Raw genomic sequence first — 27,421 nt, forward strand, 5'->3', positions numbered from 1 at the left:
TTTAATTTAAATTAGATTAAATGATTAAAATATCATTCCGATTGAAACATGTCTTTCATATTAGTTCCGATATCGCCCTTAAAAAAAGAAAGGACAGAATAGAATAAAATGATTGTTTATCAAGAACAAACTATAATCCGGTTTTATATATAAAATTGTCAGTGTGTGCTTTAGTTAATGCATCTCTATAACTCCTTTGTAAGCTTATGTAAGACTAGTGCAATTCCAATTATTCAAAGAAATGTAACAGACAAACAGCTAAGATAGAAATTTACGAGACAGATAAATTTTAAATTGATTTAATCGATGCAAACATTGATTTTGTTGTCAATAGATTAGAAAATAATATAATTTGTATGCAGCTATGCATATCAGAGGCCAGCTGAAGCCAAGGTCGGGTGGGGATTCTCCCGATATGTTGTGAAGACCCATTGGTGACCTCGGGTTGTTTTCTGGGTTTTTTTTTGGTCTGATTGTAGTCCTCTTTGACACATTCCCAATTTTCATTCTCAATTTGGCATGTTCAGTTGTTTCTCCTGACGATATATATACTTAACATTTCACTACGTCATGTTTTATCTGACTGTGTACGGCGTCTGTTCGCTAAATTTGTTGGATGTGTAATCATTTATAATGGTATTTAATTCTCTGATACATGATTTATTTCTGTTTTGTTATTGCCTTGATCTAGCTGCTTTCAGTAATTTTGAGTACTCTCAGATTGTTATTTTATGTTTTAAGTGTTTTTGTTTTGTTTTGTGTTCTTTGTTTTGATCTAATGAGGTTTGGCCATTTCTACAGATTTATATAGTTTGTTCGTTAGTTGTGCTGTTACACAACTGTTCTAGATTAAGGGTATGGTTTGGTGCTCAACAGCAAGCATGTTTATTTTTTCTTTTCGTATTTAAAAATATAGATAATTAATCACACAGATCATTTGTAAGATTTTAGTTTAAAGCAACTAAACGTACACGACTTGTTTGTTTTACAGTTTGATTCAGAAGAAATACAGATATAGCTAGATAATACAATTAATTATCAAAAACATGAAATAAGATAATCTCAAACCTAATCTTGAACTACATTTTGTATACCTGTAACGTCATTTTGTGACGTCAATCCAGTCGTGTGATAGATAATGTGGTTATATTGTGCTGTTTTTATGTGCTGCCCTAGGTTGTTTTGCGTGTTCGGTTATATTATGTGATTGGTCAGCACTTCGGTGTTGACATGAATATCAATTATATGGTCATTTTTTTATATATAAATTATCTGTTTGCAAAAGTATGAATTATTCTAAATACTGAGGATGTTCTTATCCCAGGCATAGATAGACAACCTCGGCCGTATTTGGAATCTTGAGTCATCAATGCTCTTCAACTTTGTACTTGTTTGGCTTTCTGACTGTTTTTATCTGAGCGTCACTGATGGGTCTTATGTAGCTGAAACGTGCATCTGGTGTATGAAATTATAAGCCTGCTACCTTTGATAACTATTGGATGCACTCACGTGTTTATCCTGTATGTTCATTTATAGGTACACACTATTCTTGTTAATTTTTTTAAACTGATTTTAAGTTATTGATGCTATTAGCATGCCGAAATGAATTATTGTATTTTTTATTTGTATTGTAGTCCTGTCATGTAAAGTTGTCCTTTTAGTGTTATATTTAACATTGCTATAAAAGCGCGAGTTTTGGCTAGCCACAAAACCAGGTTCAACCCAACATTTTTTTTTCAAAAATGTCCTGTACCAAGTCAGTAAAATGGTAGTTGTTATCTTGAAGTTCATTTCTGTGTCTGTTACATTGTCGTTTGGTGTTTTGTTGTACTCAGAGTTTCTGTTGTGTTGATATGTTTTCCTCGGTTTTAATTTGTAACCCGGATTTGTTTTCTGTCAATCGATTTATGACTTTCGAACAGCGATATACTATTAGTAAAAAGTAAAATCACAAAAATATTGAACTCCAAGGAAAATTCAAAAAGGAAAGTCTCCAAGCAAATGGCAAAATCAAAAGTTCAAACACATCAAACGAATGGATAACAACTGTCATATTCCAACAATGATACATTTATTTAACCCCGCACCGTTATGTATGTTTTTGTCACAATTTACCATGTTTTAGACCTTTTACAACTTGCTATGCGGTAGAAGTTTTGCTCAACGTTGAAACCTTTAAGTGGCCTACAGTTGACAACTCTTCCGTCATTTTGTCTCTGATAAAAAGTAATCGCTTTGCAATCCATATTACATTGTCTTATTTATATATAGTACAAGGGAAAACAACACAACGAGTGACATAAGATATACAGTTCAGCACTGTAGACTATATTTGATCTAGCTTTAGAAACAGAATGATAAGCGAAATATGTCGAGTTTTCGTTGCGAGTACAAATTCATTTTTATGCTTCAATATTTACGAGTATTTTGTGTTTTATAATCAACGTAGAGCGCGAATGACACGTGACGTTGTCTTATAAAAAAGGCAAGATAACAATGATAATAAAGGAAATTTTTCATTTGTCTTTTTTTACAAAATAGTGCAATAAAATGATGTTTCAATTCAAGCTATGTCATGTCATGTATCTTTTTTTTTACAATCATGGGTTTGTTTAGGATATGAAATATTTTTTAGTAACTAGTTGTAGCAATTATTGCTGCAGTATAAAAACAATGAAAAAACGAGCGATTCAACAGTTTCGTGCAGGGTAAAAAAAAAATTAAAAATCAGTATTTGAAAAAATACGGTCCTTATCATCGAAATTGAAAAAAAGCATGGACCTTTGTTTTTTTTTCTTCGGGGACATTTTGATATTAAAATTAAATTGCTGGTAGAAGATAAATATGACAGATACAAACATTATAGCAACAGTACAGTAAACAGTAACCTATCAGTAATTGGTGAAACTATTTATCGTTGATGGCAAATCTTTCATAGTCCCTGTTATATTCATCAACTACTTTTTGGGTTGATTATCAGCATGACATATTGCATAGAAATAAAAGAAAACCATGCATATTGTTGGAAGACCGACATGTGTTGACCTATGGATGTTTATTGTTGGAAGACAAACATGTGTTGACCTATGGATGTCTATTGTTGGAAGACCGACATGTGTTGACCTATGGATGTCTATTGTTGGAAGACCGACATGTGTTGACCTATGGATGTCTATTGTTGGAAGACCGACATGTGTTGACCTATGGATGTCTGTTGTTGGAAGACCGACATGTTTTGACTTATGGATGTCTATTGTTGGAAGACCGACATGTGTTGACCTATGGATGTCTATTGTTGGAAGACCGACATGTGTTGACCTATGGATGTCTATTGTTGGAAGACCGACATGTGTTGACCTATGGATGTCTATTGTTGGAAGACCGACATGTGTTGACCTATGGATGTCTATTGTTGGAAGACCGACATGTGTTGACTTATGGATGTCTATTGTTGGAAGACCGACATGTGTTGACCTATGGATGTCTGTTGTTGGGAGACCGACATGTGTTGACCTATGGATGTCTATTGTTGGAAGACCAACATGTGTTGACCTATGGATGTCTATTGTTGGAAGACCGACATATGTTGACCTATTGATGTCTATTGTTGGAAGACCGACATGTGTTGACTTGTGGATGTCTATTGTTGGAAGACCGACATGTGTTGACCTATGGATGTCTATTGTTGGAAGACCGACATGTGTTGACCTATGGATGTTTATTGTTTTCGTCGATAGGTTTACACTGCTGGTTCATGGACATATATATCTCATAGTTCTTCTAATTTTGATAGATGATTTTTTTTTATGACCAGACACTAAAGGCAGTTTTACTTTTCAATTGTGTTCAGTCTACACAAACTCATAATCAAAGAGTACATAAGTAGCTTATATTTTGTAAAAATATTGATAAAATTGAGAATGGAAATGGGGAATGTGCCAATTGATATTTATTTTTAACTGACAATGCTTTAATGTTCATGTTCGATAGAATGATATTAACTGCTCATATTTTGTACGGTATAGATAATTCCGCTACATTAAAACACTATCTTCACAAAGATAATGACTTTGCCCACACAAAATTAACCATAAAAGACTGAAACAAATATATAGAACCGTAGAAACCCAACATAACAATTGCATAAAAGGTAAAACCCTGACGTACACACGTGACCTTTATAGAAAAAGTACAGCTACATTTGATAAGTAAGGTAAACAATGCATGATTCCTATCATCAAGGATCCAAGCGGTTAAAATACTTAAGTAACGTGAGTAAATCGATGCTCACATATGTATTGGACATAATATTACTGAACACGTTAAAATTTTCCAAAATAAAGAATAAATGTGTGTAAAGAAAGAGCAATGTCTTTCGGTTTCCCTATCATCGAAATTTAAACCGTGCGATGGTACGTGTTTGGTATTTTGTATGTATTATATTATAAAATATAGATAAACTTCAATTATAAATGTGTGATGAAGTTCTTGTCAGTTAAGTTAAGCATTAATTTTCGTTTTAACTATTTATTCGATGACTATGCTTCTATAGCGCTAAGTCATTGCCAAACTTATTCACCAGCAGCTTCTATAGCGTTTAGTCATTGCCAAACTTATTCACCAGCAGCTTCTATAGCGTTAAGTCATTGCCAAACTTATTCACCAGCAGCTTCTATAGCGTTTAGTCATTGCCAAACTTATTCACCAGCAGCTTCTATAGCGTTTAGTCATTGCCAAACTTATTCACCAGCAGCTTCTATAGCGTTTAGTCATTGCCAAACTTATTCACCAGCAGCTTCTATAGCGTTTAGTCATTGCCAAACTTATTCACCAGCAGCTTCTATAGCGTTTAGTCATTGCCAAACTTATTCACCAGCAGCTTCTATAGCGTTTAGTATTGCCAAACCTATTCACCAGCAGCTTCTATAGCGTTTAGTCATTGCCAAACTTATTCACCAGCAGCTTCTATAGAGTTTAGTCATTGCCAAACTTATTCACCAGCAGTTTCTATAACGTTTAATCATTGCCAAACTTATTCACCAGCAGCTTCTATAGCGTTTAGTCATTGCCAAACTTATTCACCAGCAGCTTCTATAGCGTTTAGTCATTGCCAAACTTATTCACCAGCAGCTTCTATAGCGTTTAGTCATTGCCAAACTTATTCACCAGCAGCTTCTATAGCGTTTAGTTTTTGCTAAACTTATTCACCAGCAGCTTCTATAGCGTTTAGTCATTGCCAAACTTATTCACCAGCAGCTTCTATAGCGTTTAGTCATTGTCAAACTTATTCACCAGCAGCTTCTATAGAGTTTAGTCATTGCCAAACTTATTCACCAGCAGCTTCTATAGCGTTTAGTCATTGCCAAAGTTATTCACCAGCAGCTTCTATAGCGTTGAGTCATTGCCAAACTTATTCACCAGCAGCTTCTATAACGTTTAATCATTGCCAAACCTATTCACCAGCAGCTTCTATAGCGTTTAGTCATAGCCAAACTTATTCACCAGCAGCTTCTATAGCGTTTAGTCATTGCCAAACTTATTCACCAGCAGCTTCTATAGCGTTTAGTCATTGCCAAACTTATTCACCAGCAGCTTCTATAACGTTTAATCATTGCCAAACTTATTAACCAGCAGCAAACCGCATTGATTGAGTTTCGATTGTAAATTGGTGTGGTGCTTACTTACCACTAGTGCAATAGAACCCCGGAGTTTATACTTACATATAGATAACCATACTATTGATAGATTATATTATTGGGTTAAGCAGTTCCTTTTGAAATTGTTTTCAGCACATGTTGACAATGTATAAAGTTAAAAAGATGGACATTGATCATTATGTTCAGAACCTCTTTTTTAAGAATGAAAAACAAAAGCAAAACAGGTCATTATTCTTTTTTGGAATAATTTAACCGAATTGCCAATATTATCTCTTGTTTTAATGTGACGCACCCTCTACTATAGTTTCATATTACCCACCGTCTTATATAGTTGTATTTGAAGCTGACTTTGATTACTACAAATCATCTCCCTTCAGTAGTTTGATCTTGACATCAGTAATTACCCGGATGTCAATATCCAATTGATCAATTGTCATCTCCTGATAAAAGATCATTCAAATCTTTGCTGTATAACTAAACCATCAAAGTCGGTTTTAAAATAAGAAATCAAACATTCTTCATTTCACGTTTTAAATCTGGAGGTGGAAACGCTAGTTTATAGCAGTAATACATATCATTATAGAGTCAAATATAAAGTTCTTTTTATGATAATGTTATATGCCTAGTTTAAATGGATGGTGATTATAGATTGATTAACTAAGTGCAGTTGAGGCAGCCCTTCATTTACACTACAAGAATTGGTTTTTGTTTGAAAACATGCTATGAACTTTCGTTCTTTTCATTATGTATTTAAAAAACTGGAATACGAAAACCACTTCCTTATTCAATAACGACTTATCATATATTTTGTTTGAAACCTTTTATACTGAAGAATAATCTATAAAAAAGAACATTGCAAACTAGCAAACTACAAGGTGAATTAAAATGGAGGAAGTCATAACAACACAATCAACAAAGTGTGAGACCTAATCATATTTAGAAGACACATTATCGGTTAAACCTGGTTGTATAGCTAATTAAACCTCCACTAGACTTGTATGAGAGTTGTTCAATTATATTTACAAAATTGGTTTTACAACCGACATAAAAGATTGATAAGACAATAACTGTGTTCCAACAGCCCGAACTGTGTGAACATGCATAACGTTGTCTTAAAAAGCGAACAAGGGAATATATTGATTATTTACTGATGATAAAAAAATTATCGTTCTAAATTCGCCGCTGTAAATGAAAGCAGTTACAACATTGACGAGAAAGGACGCATGACCTACCGTTATATGTCTTTTTCAGATATGTAATATCAGGCAATCATGAGGGATAAGCGTCATACATAATATACACGTAACACGTTAGACGCATGATTAGATACCATACAATCATATTGGCATCGTCGAACACAGGACAAACTTGATACCAGATGGGGATTGGAGTACACGTGACAAACTAGATACCAGAAGATGATTGGCGTACATGTAACAATCTAGATACCAGATGATGATTGGCGTACACGAAACAAACTAGATACCAGATGGGGTTTGGAGTACATGTAACAAACTTGATACCAGATGGGGATTGGAGTACATGTAACAAACTAGATACCAGATGATGATTGGCGTACATGTAACAAACGAGATACCAGATGATGATTTGCTTACGCGAAACAAACTTGATACCAGATGGAGATTGGAGTACATGTAACAAACTAGATACCAGATGATGATTGGCGTACATGTAACAAACGAGATACTAGATGATGATTTGCTTACGCGTAACAAACTTGATACCAGATGGAGATTGAAGTACATGTAACATACTAGATACCAGATGATGATTGGCGTACACGTGACAATCTAGATACCAGATGATGATTGGCGTACACGTGACAAACTAGATACCGGATGATGATTGGCGTACACGTGGCAAATTAAATACCATGCAGATGATCACCAGAGTTTTGATACCAAGTGGTCATTGAATAACATGTAACAAACTTGATACCATATGATTATTGCAGTACAAGTGACACACTTGATACCGGATGATGATTTGCGTACACGTGACAAACTAGATACCAGATGGGGATTGGAGTACATGTAACAAACTAGATACCACATGATGATTGGCGTACACATTACTAACTAGATACCGGATGATGATTGGCGTACACGTGACAAATTAAATACCATGCAGATGATCACCAGAGTTTTCATTTGAGAAGCGGTATACCACTCTTGCCTTTATTTGATACCAAGTGGTCTTTGAATATCATGTAACACACTTGATACCATATGATTATTGGCGTACACGTGACACACTTGATACCATACACTCAGATGATGATCAGAGTTTTCATTTGAGAAGCGGTATACCACTCTTGCCTTTATTTGATACCAAGTGGTCATTGAATAGACGTGTTAGGAAAGTCAACACTACTGCTGGCGCTCGTGTTGGACGGAATATGAATACAATATGATGTGGGGGTCATCTCCAAAAGTATAAGTACTATATCGTTTTTTATTACCTGTATGACCACTGAAATACTTTATTTATAGTATGCAAATCAATCATTTTTAAAGACCCAACATTATTAACTTAATGTGAATTTTGAAATAAATTACGTGGGATACCATGATTGAAGATATGAGTATAACCATACATGTTACTGTAATTATTTGATTTAAGAATGCAACATATAATAAAACCATTAGGCAAATACTGTATATGCCTCTTGTTGAGAAAAAGGGTGAGGATGGCCTGTTTTTATTTAGTTTCAGAATCAACAAGATCTTGCAAAAAATTAAGGAACAAGAGTTTTGTTTGGTCTTATTTATGCATGTGCCTGTCCCAAGTCAGAAGCCTGTAAATGAGTGGTTGTCTTTTATGTGTTACATATTTGTTTTTTGCTCATTTTTTTATATAAATAAGGCCGTGATTTTCTCGTTTGAATTGTTTTACATTGTCATTTCGGGGCTTTTTATAGCTGACTATGCGGTATGGGCTTTGCTCATTGTTGAAGGTCGTGCGGTTACCTAAAGTTGGTAATTTCTGTGTCATTTTGGTCTCATGTGGAGAATTGTCTCTTTGGCAATCATACCACATCTTCTTTTTTTTAATATTATCTCCCAATTGAAACAAATCATCGTTAACTTATACTATAATTCTGGAACGATTTAAAAATACAAATAAGAGTAACACAATTTATTTTGGATACTAGACATAAGTTTCCCCTTTTACACAAGATGAATGCTCGATGATTTATTATAATATGCAAATTTGGAATTTTTTGGTTACGTGCTTATTAACATAGCATTCAGTTGTATTGGTTAACTACAAAAGTATCCGTCGACAAGTCCGGTACATAATTCAACTATTTGATTTAGTTCGTTCCTTTAATTTCTCCAAAAAGTTCCAAACAACCCTGTCTGTCTTTAAACGTCTCATTGCGTGTTCAACATACACATTGCACTCTGATATTCCTTTATTTAATTTTTTTTCGCTCGGTGTTTTCTGCCTTAATTGATGTCTCTTATATGGTGTAAAAATTTGTGGTCAAAAATTGACTTTTGACCGCTGAACTTGAAAATGAATTTGGTTACATATATATTCATAATGGTTAAGTATATGCCAAGTTAAGTCAAGATCAAGTCTAGAGGTTAAAATAGATAACAAGCTTAACAGTAACCTTGACCTTTGACCTCGTAAATTTATAAGATTCTATAGCTAGATATTCATAAGGACTACGTATTAGCAAGTTTAATCAAAATCCTGAAACGACTGGAAATTGACTTTTTACCGCTGAACTTGAAAAAAAAATTAATCTCAGAGTTATCAAACACGTTTATCCATACAGGTAACAACAATATTTAGTTTTTTTACTTTTTGAGATGGTCCCAACATCATATTGTATTCATTTGCCATCCAACACGAGCGCCAGCAGTAGTGTCGACTTACCTAACACGTCTATTAACATGTAACAAACTTGATACCATATGATTATTGCAGTACAAGTGACACACTTGATACCGGATGATGATTGGCGTACACGTGACAAACTTGATACCGGATGATGATTGCAGTACACGTGAAACACTTAATACCAGATGATGATTGCAGTACACGTGAAACACTTGATACCAGATGATTATTAGCGTACACCTGACAAACTTGAATTTTTACCGTGTAGATGATCATCGGAGTTTTCATTGGAACAGCTGTATACTACTCTTGCCTTTATTTGATACCAGTTTATCATTGGAGTACACGTGACAATCTTGATAACAGTCTATCATTGGAGCACACGTGACAAACTTTATAGCAGACGATCATTGACGTTCACGTGACAAATATTATTTCCGATTAGATGTCATATGAATGACAAGATATCAGGCATGAAAAAAATGACATTAGATGATATGTGACTACTACAAATAATCACTGTTGGTAATATAAACACAATATAAAGGAGTCGTCGAATATTGTAGTACACGAAGTACTTGATACTCGAAGAATGACTGTAGTATTTTCCCTTTCTATGAAGAAATAACATGAAACATTTGCACACTGACTAACTGCGAATGAAATATTACAGTTGTTCCTTTTATATATAATTCTAAATTCCAGTTTGTAATGAGTAAATCATAAAAAAAAGTGGATGAAGTAACAGTCACGTTACAAAATCATGTATATGAGCTGATAAACAAAACAGATTTGCAGACAAACAGAAGACCTTTAACATCCATCCAAACTTCAATCACCATTAAGAAAATTACTGGCAAAAGACATATGTGAGAACATACATAGAGGGCGTAAAATAAATATACAAATTGAAAAATAACATTGGCAATTATTTTTTTGTGTGAATTTCATCATAATATGAGACCATTCTTTAAAGCGCGATGGAATATATTCAACAGTTTACCATCAAACAGTTAACTTAATACATAATATCAGTAGACTAGTCATAGGAAGACGTACATCATATATTCTTCAAATTCATTTTATATAACGAATAGTTTTAATTGGCTCGCCTAGTTATAAGAGAACCCACATCATACATTGTAACAGTCAGTAATGAGTTATATGTATAAAAGCTCTATATTACATAAAATACAAACAAGATATCTGACCACAATACAATAAAACATTGGTCCATACATAACAATACATTGTCAAATGAGGATTATAACGTGTTACTAATTCAAACATTTTATTGTCCAGTGTCAGCTCATTTTCTTCGTCCTTTAATCTGGTTTACCCATGAAGCATAAACAACCTTTTCTATGGTATCATGTTATTTTAGCTCGTCCGGAAATTATACGTCATAAAGTATTTTTCGAATAGGGACCAGCTACTGTCTTAATATGTCAAGCGTTCTCGTTGCTATATTGATAACACGTTCATTTTAATTATATTTACCGGACTTGCTTAATGATATGTTGTCTATTGAAGCTGGAATAATATATTTGTTTTCATATTTTAATTACATGTGTATCTACACGTACTGCTGTATCTTTTAATGTTTTTTTTTATTTTTTTATTTAACACGTTGTATGATTTCCTTTTTGTTTTGTTTTCGTTTTGTTAATTACATTGTGTTTATTTGTTTGATTCGTTGTTTTTCTTTTTGAAGATCAGTCCTTCTTTAATCAAACAAAACTGATATAGTATCCAGCATTAGTTATATCTATATACTTTCTTAACAGAAAGGTTTTAGCCTTGATAAATTGATTTGTTAACGATTAAACCCAGATGTGACATTGTTACAAGTTTTACATTAAAGTAAATCTTTTATTGTAAGTCATGGTTTATAGTAAAAATGACAGGACAACATGGGTATATGTTTAAATCGACTGACTTACAAATCTTTAGATGACGACACCATATTGTCTGCTAGAATTCCAGTCATCAAACTTATGGTAAAGTAACTTTTCTGTAATCCAATGTAGTATTTGGTTATTATATTGATATATGTTGACGTTATTGTGTCAATATTATTAGTTTTCTACTGTTATAAAATTTGCAAGTTTGTATTTATAGAAAATATGTCGTCGATATGTGTAAAATCTCAATGCTACTTTATTGAGAGATTTAGCTAGATTTAAAACCAGCTTGATTAATCTACCATTTTTCATACTAGGAATGCCTACACTAAGTTAGGAATCGCCAGTTGTTTTCCAACTGTTCGACGGGAGCGTTTGATTTTGCCATTTCATAAAGCACTTTCCGTGTAAATTTCCCTCAGAGTTCGGTGTACTAGGATTTTTTATACCACATTTCAAAGTCTTTATTTAGGAAAAATATTAAAAATAAAACATCAATTATAAATAACCTTAAATAGATTCTTATCAAGTTTTAAAATTCACAAGCGAATTTTAGCCATCACTCGTTAGCAATGTTTTGGATGCACACCCGTGTTTATCCCCTATCCTCATTTATATGTACAAACACTTCTTGCTAATTTTTTTAAACTGGTTTTAAGTTGTTAATGTTATTATTCTACACTTTTTTACGTTAGATTTTTATGTTATGGTTGGTTTAGTAACTAACAACGAGCCCTGGTTTTTGGTGGGGTACGTTTTGCTCAACCTTTGGTGCTCTATGTTTTGTAAACTTGTTTTTCTTTGTGTCATTTTCGTTTTTTCCATGTATTATCCGCCTTACTGTTAAATAAAGGCAACAGCAGTACCGCTGTTCAAAAGTAATAAATCGATTAGGAGAAAACAAATGCGGGTAACAAATTCAAACCAAGGGAACCACGGCCATTATAGGAGAAAAACAAAGATATCATTAGAAACATTGAAGTATAACAAAACATAAACGAAACTGCAACATAAATAGAAACGAACTATTAGAAAACAACTGCAGTATTCCTGACTTGATGCAGGACATTTTAAGAAAAACGGTGGGTTAGATTTGGCACGTTAATACACCAACACGTTCCATCTGAATGTACTCGATCACGTGAGGAATACATCAGACTTAACGTAAATATGTTGAATGCTAATCGTATTTCATGTGTTTTCAAGTAGTTTTTGAGTAGCAATAAAAGTCCTATTTAAATCGGATAGCTAATTCTATCTGTAGTAAATTGTTTGATTTTAAAGTTTAATGAGAACTATATGATTTTTTTAAAAGACATATTTAAATCATGCTTATATTGAAAGGTTTCTTACACGGTTGATAGTAATCTTCATGAATAAAACTCATACAACCACCACATCGAACATAAGTTGTTTTTGTACATGAATAATCAAGATTGCTAACACGTTAATTTCCAGGAAATTTCTCATTTGAGAAGAAATGGCGGTCGATTAATCCCAGATATCTTATATTAGTATATGTTTTATCATATAGCTAATCACTACAATTCAATTGACTCTTCCAGGATGTTCATCTGTCAAAGGAGTCAAGGACAGTTCAGCCAAGGTCGTCTACAACATCTCGTGGCAGCATTTCTACAATGTCACGTGGTAGTGTTAGAAGCGATCCCTTTACAGAAGACACAAGTAGTATTAGTGCTCGTAGTGATACCAGTGTTGATAGTTTTGTTTTTGATCCGTCTGTTGGTAAATTATATTTCGTTTCTTTTAAATTTCTGTAATAAATTCAAATTTTAAAGAATTTTTTTAATCAATAATAAGTTGGTAAACTTAATACTTGCATACTAATAAAATGAAAATCTAAAACAACAAGAAAGGCAACTGTAATATACCGGTGTTATTATGAACCAAAACAGGGAAACATCAAACACAAGAGGAAAACAAATAAACATCAGGAACACCAAAATGCAACAAAAACAAACACCAACAAATTAAAACGAACTATTATAAACAACTGTCACATTCCTGACTTTGGCACAGAACATTTTAAGAAAAAAAGGTGGGTTAAACCGGGTATAATGATTAGCCAAACCTCACGCTTTATGACAATGTTAAATATATTGCTAAAATGAGAACACTATGTGACAGAAATACAACACAAACACGCGCAAGAACATTCATAACAGAGAAACACACAAACAAATAATATAATCGACACAAAATGCAAACCACAGAACAATAACAAGCATTTCCATCAACGACAAACACCTCAGGATATCAAAAAAAGTGACGCGCTTACGTAACTTACGTGAAATCTCGAATTTTATACAATTATTTTTACAATGTTCGTCCAAAAAAATTTCATTACAATGATGGTATGGAAAGGCAAAAGCAGTAATTCAAAATAATGTTTGGCAAAGTTTGTATTCATTGTTGTGTTCTGAACGTTTTGATCAGTGTTATCTTTTTAATGTGTTAAATTTAATCTTTAAACGTATCTATTTATTCTTTAGGTGTAATTCGACCTGATTTATATCCGAGGAAAGATGCAGTTTTACAGCAGTCTTCACTAGATCAATGCCAAGGACGACTACACATCAGACTTAAATATGACTTTAGAACTTCAGACGTCGTTATACACTTAATTGAAGGTAGTTGTTATTTTAAAATAGAGATAACTTAGTGGTTATGTTTTATAAGAGAAACAGTTGCCTTAAAAATCTTCATCTAAAATTTACAAAATTACATAATTATTGTGTTGTTTGTTGAATCCGTCACCATATTTGGTGTTGGACCCGATTGATCTCCATACATACTTTTATTTATTCCATATTTGTCAGACAAATGTTAACACATGAACATCACCCTTTAACTGGAAGTTTCTTTGTACAGATGTCAATTTCGATGTTAGCGGCGAGGTTCGTCGCGTTTACCTATATTTCAAAATAGAAAATAGAAAAACAGTTAGCTGTTGTAGTTGGATATGTTTCATACTTTGACTGAAACATCAACAGTAAAGATGACTGACACCTTACAATGTACATTATTTATATAAAAGAATTGAAAACTTAATTATTACTTCCTTTTTTAAGTACATGCGAAACAGCATGTAAGAAGCAGGTGTTTTCGAAGATATTATTAACTTCCCTTTGGTTGATACAATTTTTTTTCAAGTTCCCTGTAAAATGTTTTATATTAAATACCCTTTAATTGATACACTAAGTGAGTACATGTATGTTTTACAATGTGTTCTTGAGAGAGAGAGAGAATTGCTGCTTTTAAGATAAACAAAATACAGCATTCTGCGTTTTTATTGTAAAGTAAATGTACTATTTCCGGTAGCCTCATAAATCCATAAGTTAGGCCTCGTTGAAAACCGATTTCATCTGCTGCTGTAGTTTTTGGATACCATCATAATTAATTGTTGTGCATCTCTTAAGACTAAAAACAGCGTGCCCCTACGAATATTTAGTTAAGGAAAGCGAGGATGCTGTACAGGTGAAATGTACATGGGTAGTGGTTTCATGATATCTAGTATTTCTTTAGGCCAAGTTTTTATTTCCTTTCGTCATTTATGTCTTGCAATTAATATACAATTATGCACGTAGTGCTCAATTGAGGATTGTTGTAGTGTTTTGTGTAGATCTATGTGTACTGGTATTTTTGTCAGTTTTATTTTTTGGAGTGTGTTTATTTTCTGTCTGTCTTTTAGTAATTATTGCATCCTTTGTTTGTTCTTCGTAAAACGGTTTTATCAGCAGAAAATTATCAATGTTTTTAACGTTTTTTTGAAATTTATTTTCTTATAAGTTTAGACCATATAATTCATTTGAAATAAATTAACACATAAATATACTATAATAGTCACGGATGCCTAATTATTTTTCAGCTCAGGAACTATGTTTGCCAGAATCACGTGAAGCGGAAGTAAGTTTCGGAGATCCTTACGTAAGAATCTGCATGTCACCGGAAGTTGATGAACGAATCCGTCAATCATCTGTCAAGAGAAAGACTTGTAATCCGTTCTTTAATGAATATTTCAAATTCCCTGTGACATTTGATGATGTTCGGGATAAACAAATTGTTTTTCTTATCTACGATTACGACAAATTTTCAAGACATAAATGTATAGGAGAGGTACAAGTTGATCTAGGGAAAATAGATGTCAGTAACAGTGTTGAAATGTGGTGCGACATCCAAAAATATCAAAAGGTAATTCTATTACTTAAGCATTCGTCCTGTTAAATATAGCTTTTCGCCCACAAGTCAAACGGCAATTGACAATACCTCATACTATCAAATATTGACTTAGTCTATGTTGAGAAAATCATTCTGCTTTATTCGTGGCTTACGTTAGGATTTGTTGTTATAATAAAAATGTCGGGGGAATAATAACAAAAGTTATAAATTTTCCTATGAGGAAAACAACTACATGTTTCAGAAATAGATTAAATCAGGAATTAAAGAACAAAGCTAACAACTGTTTACACACACAAATTAGAAAAAAAATGCGTCTCAACAGAAACGACAAAACTGTCCGAGGTCGTGTTTACCGATAGCATTCGTAACGTTATGATAGTCTGTCACGTTAACCAATTATGACTCTTTGGGTTTTTGTTTTTGTAAAGGAACAATAAAGAAATTTCATACACATGCGAAATTGAGCTAGTTAACCATGTTTAACGTTACCTTTGGTAACTATTGACTCACCCCTTTCTTCAGGAATGCATGTATACTAAGGATTCATTTATTTTCGTGGGGATCAATTGTCCTTGATTTAGTAAACATGGATATTAAAAATCGTTGTTTTGCCAAAGTCTACATACAAGCCTATAGAATATTTGTTTTTCGTTGAACAATTGAATTTGGGATTCACCTTTACCGACGATATCAACGAAAATTGATATCCCATGAATAAAAATGAATCCATAGTTTATGAAGTCGTGAATATTACAGTTGTTTCCATTCGCTCCGTTGATTTCTATAGAGGAAGATTTGGTGAGTTTGAATGTCCCTTGGTATCTTTCTCCCTCATTTAAATGACTTTCCCCGTTTTAAATTTGCATAAAACTTGGGTAGTTTTGATGTTTCAAAATGTACATTTCCCAAAAGTTTCTCAAAACTATGTGTTAATTTAAGATACATTTCAGTGTGCATGATATATTTATTATCTGAGATCACTGGCTGTGCATGTCTACAGTTTACTGCTGACGCTGTTGTCACTATAAATATTAATACTCATTGATTTTTACTGAAAGAAAATAGAAATTGATTACATGGATGTTATTCAACTAAAACAAAAGAAAAAATGTTGAAAGCAATAAATAGCACTTTTAACAATCATGCATCATAAACATCTATAAAAGATTTTGTTTTTTTAAGGATATTTCACAATCGCTTGTGTTCAATTGTGTATAAAAGAATAAATGCGATATGTTCAATATTATACATTTAAGAAATGTCCAGAAGTTGTAAATAAATATTGTAAATGAATCAAAACATTGTATTACATTAATATCATAAATAAATATGTCTTAAAATTTACGAGACCAACAATGTATACTCACAGTACCGTAATAATTCTAATTTAAATTAAAGGTCTTTCTACCCTATTTAAATAGACATTTCTATATAAAAAAATCTAGAATGTAGGTTTAAAATGTTTATAATGGTATAAGCTTAATGTATGCTTATTCCAAAAATGCATGTTTTTATTAAAGTTTTAAGAAAAATAAGGGAAATAAGATGGTACTTCCAGTGTACAAAATACTACTTTCAGGACGATTCGAACCTTCTTATAAAGTTCTAGTAAATTGTACACGAAGTAAGGCGACCACTTCCGGTTAACAAAAGGTCCCGACGGTTGACCTATATTAAAGGTCATATATATCTGTAACCCAATGTAAAAGACTCGATTGCTCTACTTTGAACCAATTAAAAGTTAGAGTTAAGGTCAAAATCTAAAATGCCAAATCAAACTTTGGCCTTGAACCCAATTTAAAGACATTAAACAAGAGCCTCCAAACAAAAGGTTCTAGGTCTCTGCTAATGAATTGTTAATGAATTATATTACCATACAGCTAATTTTAGATATAAGGGGGTGAAAACTGCAATTACGTACCTTTTCAACTTAAATTTATGTGTTACGACATGTTGCAACTAACAATTCTGTTAATATTTTTGAAATAGGTGACCTTGACCTCATTTTCATTTTCATTGACCAAGCATCTCAAATCAAAAGATCCTAGGTATCTATCAATTAGGGTTTCATAAGCGTATACACGGTACGATACAATATTCCAAATATCTATGCGCCATCTTTTAAAACAACAAAACAGCGAAGTAAAAAAATTAAGCGGGAAAAAATAATAGTAATCAGAACAATAGCAATAGATCATTCCCCGAAAAGTGGAAAGACATAATAACACAACAATCCCCTGTATAAAATAAATATCCCCAACGATACAAAGCTGGTAAGTTTGTACAACAGACGCAAGGTACGTCTACAACTGACAGTGACGCTTCAAACAAATCCCTTAAAAGGCAAAATCATTACGTGAATATATGCTTTTTCGTGCAATTTCTTTTGCAAAAATAAAGTTTAAATAGTTGCATGTTAATTTTGATGCATACAAAATAGTGCCCAACCCTGATGTTTGCAAAAAAGAAGAAGACAAAACATGGAACTGTAATGTAAAGTATGCATCTTAAATGATCTAACAATCTTTTTATATTATTGTTATACAATACCAAAAGATTCGATTATAATTATGTTTGTCACTGTCAAATTATAGGACTATGAATAGGGTAAAGAAGAAAACATAACACATTCGCTAGTTTAACAAATCGTTTGTATTTAAACCAAATGTCTCTATCGAATTGTTGTTTAAGGAAATCAATATGTGTTATAATTGCTTTCTAGCGATATCCGGTCATTCGGCATCATGTAAATGCTCTAATCCCCGAAAGGTCGATAAAAGATAATCTAAAACTAACAGTACTTTGGTAAACAACTCTATTACTGCAATCTCTTTTGACATTTACAAACATCGTTCTATTAATAGGTTTTCGCCATAACTTCCGGACACGTCAGAAACAGGACGTCGGACTACTTCCGGCGATAAATCCTGCAATTTACATTGTGTGTATAATCACTTGATAACGAAGTATTGTTTTCAGTATTAAGAGGTTAATGTGGTAGTAATTTCTTAGAAATTTGTATAGCTTGTAATATCTCATCGGTTATGTTTTTTATCTACGTTGTGAGGTATGAGTGAAAATACACATGTTACATGTGTTACTAGCCAAATAGAGACTTACGGGTGTGAATTTGGCAACTACAGATAGCCATACGGCCTTCCACAATAAACAAAAGCTTGTAAATTAAAACCTGATTGATTGATCGATTATCATTTCTTTTCAATATATGAGTATTCGAAATGTAAATATGAGAACAAATATATGATATTTGAGGCCCCTTTATATCTTAGCTTGCTGTTCGGTGTGAGCGAAGACTCCTTGTTGAAGACCGTACTTTTACCTATATTTGTTTACTTTCATAAATTGTAACCTGGATGGAGACTTGTCTCATTGGCACTCAAAACACATCTGTTTATATCTACGTCCATGATATGTTGTTTATTCGATATAATGCATGCATATACGTTTAAGGAATATCGATAACGCAAAAAAGGGAGTTCACGTGTTATGTTAACAATAGATTACCAAACTTTGCTATATATAAGATTAAAAATGCGGCTCAAGATAAGAGAAGTTTTCCATGTTGTTGCAAATAATATATGATATACACAAGCCAGGTATGTCTTGACTATTATATTTCTTTTTCAAATATAACAGCAAATTAAACTTCAGAATATACTGCAAACACAGATGACATCCTTAATGGAAATCAGTTTACATCTCCTGATAAAAAGAAAAACTGAAACCTTGGAAAACATCGTTAGTTTTAACAATTCCTATCAGACAAGTTAATAATTATAAAATGTAGCCATTGGAGGATTCCATCGCTAAAAACAGCTGCACAACAAAGCATTTTCAGATATTTAATTAAGTTCGCTTGATTAAACGAGCAATGTAATAAACAATTTCATTAGACAATTCCCTACTTTATTGGTAACTTTGTCAGATTCTCTATACACAGTATTATCAGACACAAACTTACCATAAAATTGTCAAAGTTGCTAGTAATTAAATTATAAGAAAGCTATAATACTTAAAATGGTCTTCACAATTTGTATGTACTGGACGTCTTTTAAGTAAAGGCAACAGTAGTAAAACGTAAAGAAAGATTACAAATATTACTTCGTTTTGCCGTGTGAAACATGAATCGAACGTTCTTGTCAGGTAGATATTTTGTCATAATTGAAATGATACATTTTGTAAATTTCAATTTCAAATTAATATGTTACTGTGCTAAATCAAAGTTAAAACACACACACTTGCAAAAGTTTTGTATTTGTGGATTGACAAGCATTTATTGTGGCTTCTGAAGTCTTGAGATAGCTTATCATGCCTACGGAATTACACTTTTATTCGGTCGATAGTACTCCTGTTCTATGTGATACTTTAAACACCTCATTTTAATGCTTTCTAATTTAGTAAAACTTATATTAAGAATAGAGGGAGCGAAATCTGTCATCATTCATTGTAGTACATGTAAATCTGAACCAGTACTATCCTGTAATTCTAGAACAATGGTTTACCTTCAAAATTTATGATAAGGCACCTGAATCAATAAAAACATATTATAAAAAAGAAACCATAATATTAACACTAAAAGTAAATATGTTCGTACAACACCGACTTTAGGAATGGAATATATTTTCGGTAAGCCATTTTCACGCTGATCGAATGTACACTTTTTATACCGCATATTTTCAAATATATGTTGTATCCACGTATAGATCGAGCAGTGCGGCTCAACCACAAAATATAGTCTCAATTATCTTCTTTGAATGTTCAAAATATAAAAACAAAAAATGGGCGTTACACTTATTACACAGTTCCATGAAACACAACAGAAAACAAATTTAGAAGTGATCATAATTATTTGTGTAAAATATAAAATATGGTACAAATCTAGATTATAAATTTGAGTTTGCCTTAACATTTGGTTTATTGTTATACTTTTTGGGATTATAATAAACTAAACTATCAAAGATTACCAACCGATATCAAAAGCACTAAATCCATTAGTATACGAAATAATTACTTTCCCCAATTGTCACATAGAAAACAAGGGTCATCAGGACAAGTACAGCTTACACATTAAGGATTGAAAAACAGTGACCACTACAAAATGATAACACGAAGACTACGAACACCACAGTAGATGTGAAGTTTAAAAACAGAGCCCAACCATAAGTGACAATTTTGTGGCTATCATAATAAGTAAACATGTGAAGACAAGTCGCAGCCGGTGATATGACAAACTTGGAAGAGATAGCTGACTTTTGACAACGACAAGTGTAAAGTATTGTTGGTATATCTGACACAAATAGTAAAGTACATTCCTCAGTTTCAAAGATAAGTAAATGGCAGATGTAATTGTCTCTCGAGAAACACTTCAACAGAGTTGGAACGATGTCAAGAAATTCTAAACTATCTTCAAAATTCGATACTATCTTCCTGTTTTAAGGCATAATTTTAATTACATCATTATTTTTTTCCTCCTACACACATCAGTGGTAATCTAACATTGTTTTTGTGTTATATATAAGTGACAAAACTAGACAATGCTTTCAGCCTTATTATTCTAGGTATTTTTTGGGATGTTTTTGAAATCTTATGCACTATGTTCCTGAAAGCAGCATTAATATGATATTTGGTACAAAATAAACTTCGTTTTATTTCACTTAAGTTCTTGCACAATTTTCTTAATCCTAAGCATTCTTTTTGGTCTGATAGTCTGACCATATCTTTGGGTTAATATGAAATATACCTTGGGGCGAATCTGAACTTACACAATTATGTACACTAAGATAGCGGATATTAGCTGTCACCTATTAACTAAAGATGGGTTTTTGTGAATTTTTGCTAAAATCAATCATTATTTCAGTAAAAACCTCAGATTTTTTAATTGAAATTTTGTATGGCAATGTTAAGCAAACAACACTACAACTTTCGAAATGAAAGTTATATTTGTTGTTAGTGCACTATAACCAACCCCTGATGTAAAAACAAAGGAAATCCTGGAGAATAAATTGTTCATTTCCTTTGTAATTCTTTGATGCTTACAGAGAATGACTCTTAACCTGTTGTATTTTTTTTAGTTTATAGGTGAAAGTAGAAAGCCACTGTTGTCACCAGGATATTTAGTAGTTGTTTATTTATTGTTTACAGGTGAAATCATCTTCGTTAGCAAAGTGTTATTCAAGCCAGTCATCTCCTCTTCACCTTTGGGGGAATAATATAGTATTTCGGATCTACAATGTAATGATGTTCTATTCGTTGCAGTAGTAGCATGCTGCGTCCAATCAAAAAGCCTCAATAGTTTGTTGACCGTTATGGATTATCCGTTTCAAACATTATAATTGAAATATTCCTATTGTTGAAACTACAATCCCGTCCCCTTTTCCCGAATGTGACCTTCCGATTTAGATCTTATACCGGGATTGTACTGACATGAGCAACACCACAGGTTACAAATGTGGAGCAGGATCGCCTTACCATTCAAGGGCACCTAAGATCACTCCCGGTTTTGATGGGGTTTGTGTTGCTTAGTCTTTAGTTTTGTATGTTGTGTTTTGTTTATTATTGATTGTCTGTTGGTGCTATTTGAGTTTGAATGTCCCTATAATATGTATCGCCTCTCTTGAGATGATCACGTGAAAATGTAGAAACTTCCACATGCCTATTGTGCAACAAGCCCCTTAACATATGTGTCGATATTTAATGAAATTTTTAAGTTAACTTATTATAGCACCTGGGTGTGTTTCTCACGCAAAAAATATAAGCTGCAGTCAAATATGATGAATGGGCGTGACTTTTATCTATCGGTAGATGGCAAAGCATTGTGATAACAAATATTGGCGTATTATGCCAAGGGTGGCGAGGAGGTGACTGGAAGATGTGGTGAAAGTGGGGATTTACTGTTTTCGTTGGGTATTAACCTCATGTATATCTATAATTTACAGATGAGAGTTGAGATTTACTGTTGTCACTTGGATATTTACCTTTTATATATGTATAGTGTATTGGTGAGAGTGAATACTTACTGTTGTCACTAGGATAATTACCTGTTATATATTTATAGTTTACAGGTAAGAGTGGAGACTTACCGTTGTCACTAGGATATTTACCTGTTATATATTTATAGTTTACAGGAGAGAGTGGGGATTAACTGTTGTCACTTGGATATTTACCTGTTATATATTTATAGTTTACAGGTGAAAGTGGGGATTTACTGTTGTCACTAGGATAATTATCTGTTATATATTTATAGTTTACAGGTGAGAGTGGGGATTTACTATTGTCACTTGAATATTTACTTGTAGTATATTTATAGTTTACAGATGAGAGTGGGGATTTACCGTTGTCACTCGGATATTTACCTGTTGTATATTTATAGTTCACAGGTGAAAGTGGGGATTTACTATTGTCACTAGAATATTTACCTGTTATATATTTATAGTTTACAGGTGAGAGTGCAGATTTACTGTTGTCACTTGGATATTTACCTGTTATATATTTATAGTTTACAGGTGAGAGTGGGGATTTACTGTTGTCACTCGGATATTTACCTGCTGCAGAAAGGCTTACTATTGTATTGATGAAAGCTAAAGATTTGAAACTAACGGGAGGTAATAAAGACTTCATTAACAATTCTACCAAATAAGGGGCAACAGCAGTTTATCAATGTTTAAAAATCGCAAATGTAATCCGAATACGTAAAATCATGTTTCAATCGTTATTTTTACAAACTGTAAACGCCTTGTCTAAAAACGAAAAACTATGGAAGACAACAACAGAATACAAACAAAAAAGAAATGCAACAACATAAAAAACTAACATAAGAGCAAAACGAACCTCAACAAAAAGGTGCTCCGGATTGGTAAGAAAATTCTGCTCCACATGTAACGCCTGTCGTATTGCTTGTGTTAGCTTGTAGGAATATTTGTTTTCATCATTATTTTCAGCACACACTGAAGTCGTCTTGTTCTTAATTCATAAGTCTATAAATTGAGCAGATTGAAGTCTTGTATTTATGTATTTGTTGGTATATGGTTGCATTACATTAGGTGCAATGACGATTGTTATACATATTGATTGGTCTATATTAAAAGGGATAAGGTTGTGTTAGTGTTAATATGATAGTGGGTGCCATTCGACGACCAATGTTTCTGTAGTGATTAGATAATATTAATCTGATATGAACACGATTTAGACTTTGTCTTGATTTTTGAGCTACGTAGACTTTTATATGATGTGTAAATACTGGTCAGTTGTTGAAGATCACCTATTGCTGACTTTAAAAAGAGGGACAAATGATACTAAAGGGACAGTCAAACTCATAAATCGAAAATATCTGACAACGCCATGGATAAAAAAGAAAACAACAAACAGACAAATAACAGCACATAAGACACAACATAAAAAACTAAAGAATAAGCAACACGAAACCCACCAAAAACTAGGAGTGATCTCAGGTGCTCCGGGAGGGTAAGCAGATGCTGGTCCACAAGTGGCACCCGTCGTATTGCTCAAATTATTACAAATCCGGTAAAAAGTCTTATACTATAGGTCACATTCGTGAAAAGGGAAGGGGGTGGTAGTAACGTCTCTTTTTTGTTTTGTATTCTGCTTGATGTCTTTTTATGTATATTCGTCATCTCTTTTAATTTATATTGTTAATGTAGCACTTTTATGTTTCTCATTCTAACAGACCCATATATTCGAGTAGCTCTCATTGTGGATGGAAAGAAAATAAAAAGGAAGAAGACTTCAGTAAAGAAAGGAACAACTGCTCCAGTATGGAACGAAGCCCTTTCATTTAATGTGCCTGCTGAAGTTTTACCTAAAGTTAACCTTGAAATAACTGTTATAGATCATGACCTGATAGTTGGAAAATGCGTACTTGGGTCATCACGTGAGGGACATGAGGGGAAACATTGGAACGAAATGTTAACGAATCCTCATAAATCAATGGCCATGTGGCAAGCTTTACATAGACAATAGCCATTTCAAATAAGGTGAAATTTCAAAAAACTTTATCTACATTGTAAGATTATATATCTATCGAACGATCGAAAACAAAGGATTTGTATATATATATGTATGGATAATTTGTCAGAGGATTATGGTTTGATAAAAAAAAAGGAGATGTAGTTTGTCACCTATTAATAAACCAAATGATCAATATGTGAACAATACAGATCATTGTACGACCTTAACAATGCACAAAACCTGTTAAGTTCGTGGGTAAGGTCTTCTACGGTTCTCATTTAATAGATGAGTGTTAAACTAGAAACGAGGAATTATTTATTTTGAAATGTCAATTTACTGCTGTATAATAGACCAACATCGATATATGAATATTTATGCCTTGTAGTCTAACTAGAGAACTTCGATTTTTTTTTAAAACAATCGCCGACTAAAAGCCCAACTAATTTATTAAGTTGAACACACGAAAGCATTGAAGTGAAGGCTAGTAAAGAAACATGCATCGTAGTATTGTTTTGTATAGTGCCAAACAAACATACAAGTTTTGTTTCTACCTTCAATATTTGCATTTTAACACATTTCTAACCATAATCATTTAACAAGTTTGGTAGTAATATTTGAAGTTTCCTGAATATCATCTATGTGTGAAAAAGAGCCCTTAACACAAACATGTTTTGTTAGATCACATGCTACCATTGCTTTATTTGTTTAAGAGAGAAACCGCTATTAAGTGTATGAACGTCATTCACCAAGTTCAGTGTTTGTTCATTATCATATCTACAAAATACGAAGTCTAGAATAACTATAAAATACGAATGTCAGAATGTGATAACATTCGATTATTCATCATTGACCATTTGTTTTACTTATAACTAATTTGTTAATTGATAATCAAGTGTCGTACTAAGTTAACACACTGCTCAGTAATCTCTATATGCTCTTTAATCCCTACATGCTCTGAAAGCTATAAATATTTTAAACGCATCAGATTCGCTTCTTAAATTTACCGTCTTGATGTCAACAGTTTAACCGATAAATATAATATGTATGTAAATATGAATTTATCGTGTTAAAACTGTTATATATCTATATGTTTATAAATATGTACCACGTCCCAAAAGTTTGAAGAAATATTACTATTTGTTCATGTGCCTTCATATTTCAAAGACACAAGATAGTATTATGACAAAGGGGATATAACTCGAAAACAATTTTTATCATCTGTATCTGTTATTTATGGTATTTGAATTTAGTTTTAACTAGTGACCTTTCACAAATTTAGTAAAACGTTTCCGGTGTATATCCGCACGTTGAATATTCATGATATTGTTGTTGATTCATTTCATTACCATTTGAATCTTGTAACAGGATTACACATTTCATCAACAGTTGCAGGTCCACAATTTTGCGTTCATGGAAGCTAGAAATAGACAAGATGGAATCAGAATACCTTTTTCTCTGCAGGTTCAAGGGGAAAATACTTGGAGAGTGTAACTAAGGGCAAAGTTTCCGGGGTATCTTACATTTAATGATTTGTCTAATCTCACACTTTATATTTATTTGAATCCCTGGCTTTACCTTAGTTTACGGAGCTAGATGTTTGCCTATACTCTCCCGCACCAGTTTTTCACAACATCACATAATATTACGATATTTTCCCGTGCCATTATATCTTAGCTGTAAAGTCGTTAAATACAGACTTTCATCACATTTTCATTTTATGATTAAAAAATCTTTAAACTTTAAAAAATATCGTTGTTTCCTTATTTTTGTTTTGTTTAAGAATGACTGCTTAATTCTTGAAAGCTTTTTTTTCAAAAGCAATATGTTGTTATAATACATCCTTATCCTTTGTGTTTAATCAAATGTGAAATGTGTAATGTGAAAAGTTATATTTTAAAATGAATAATTGATATGTATATATTGAAGAAAGATGAGTAATTAAAGCTATAGTTGTGACAGCATATTTTATATTTGTTGTTCTAAAAATAATACACAATGTAATTAAGTACCATGAAACATGAATAATATGAGTTAAAGGGTCAATGTCAGTAAAGCAGCATCCAAATATGAGTATTTAGACAATAGGCGTATGAAAGTGTTGTCCGCACTGACAGACAGTCGACAAACTGTCAAATGCTTATGACAAATGAGATAATAAGGTAGATCAATATAAAATTACAGAATCAAAAGAGGAACAAAAGATACCAGAGAGGAAGTCAACTCATAATTAGAAAATAAACTGACAAAGCCATGGCTTAAAATGAAAAGACAAACAGGCAAACAATAGTACACATGACACAAAATAGAAATATCAAATAAAAAAACAGACAAATGTACAGTTTTTAAACGATCTGATAGTTCAATATTTTCTATGCTAGTTCGCGCCATCGACATGACTAACAAGCTTTACCTTGCAACACCTTTCAAAAAAATACAGAAGACAACCGTATTTAAAAGCACGAGCAACTTCAACACCATTTAGTTGCAATAACAAGATTGATGGTAAAGTTAATCTTTTAGATCTTCCAATCCCTCGATTAACTTGATGAATAATTTTAGCTCTGCTCCATGACGTAGACACAGTCTGTCGCTTAGATAAATGTATAAGCCGTTCGTTATTCATCATATTCGTACAATTGGTTTACACCAACAATTTCAGAACTCAAATTTGGTCTACAACGCATCTTTCATTATAAGTCAGCTCAATCGAAAATACCGCCAAGTGAGCGGCAAAATACCCCACTCCAATGTCAATTAAGAAAGAGAAAGTCAATAAAAATGAAAAAGAGGTTGCTACCT

The 27,421-nt window shown here is 32.8% G+C and overlaps 1 protein-coding gene across 2 annotated transcripts in view; it reads left to right on the forward strand.

Moving 5' to 3' along the window:
* LOC139493100 (synaptotagmin-C-like) overlaps window positions 1–26,578 on the forward strand; it is a 60,429-nt gene extending 33,851 nt beyond the window's left edge. The window contains exons 1-6 of one of the 2 annotated variants that reach the window (XM_071281254.1): window positions 11,389–11,533; window positions 13,003–13,183; window positions 13,951–14,088; window positions 15,327–15,649; window positions 23,154–23,259; window positions 24,342–26,578. In XM_071281254.1, coding sequence (XP_071137355.1) covers window positions 11,447–11,533; window positions 13,003–13,183; window positions 13,951–14,088; window positions 15,327–15,649; window positions 23,154–23,259; window positions 24,342–24,634 — 1,128 coding nt within the window. In that variant the 5' untranslated portion in view covers window positions 11,389–11,446 and the 3' untranslated portion in view covers window positions 24,635–26,578. Of the gene's footprint in view, window positions 1–11,388; window positions 11,534–13,002; window positions 13,184–13,950; window positions 14,089–15,326; window positions 15,650–23,153; window positions 23,260–24,341 lie in introns of those variants that run through there. The other variant, XM_071281253.1, reaches the window with a different exon arrangement.
* The last annotated feature ends 843 nt before the right edge of the window (window positions 26,579–27,421 follow it).

Source organism: Mytilus edulis, chromosome 10, assembly GCF_963676685.1.
Source record: "Mytilus edulis chromosome 10, xbMytEdul2.2, whole genome shotgun sequence".
NCBI classification, from domain to species: domain Eukaryota; kingdom Metazoa; phylum Mollusca; class Bivalvia; order Mytilida; family Mytilidae; genus Mytilus; species Mytilus edulis.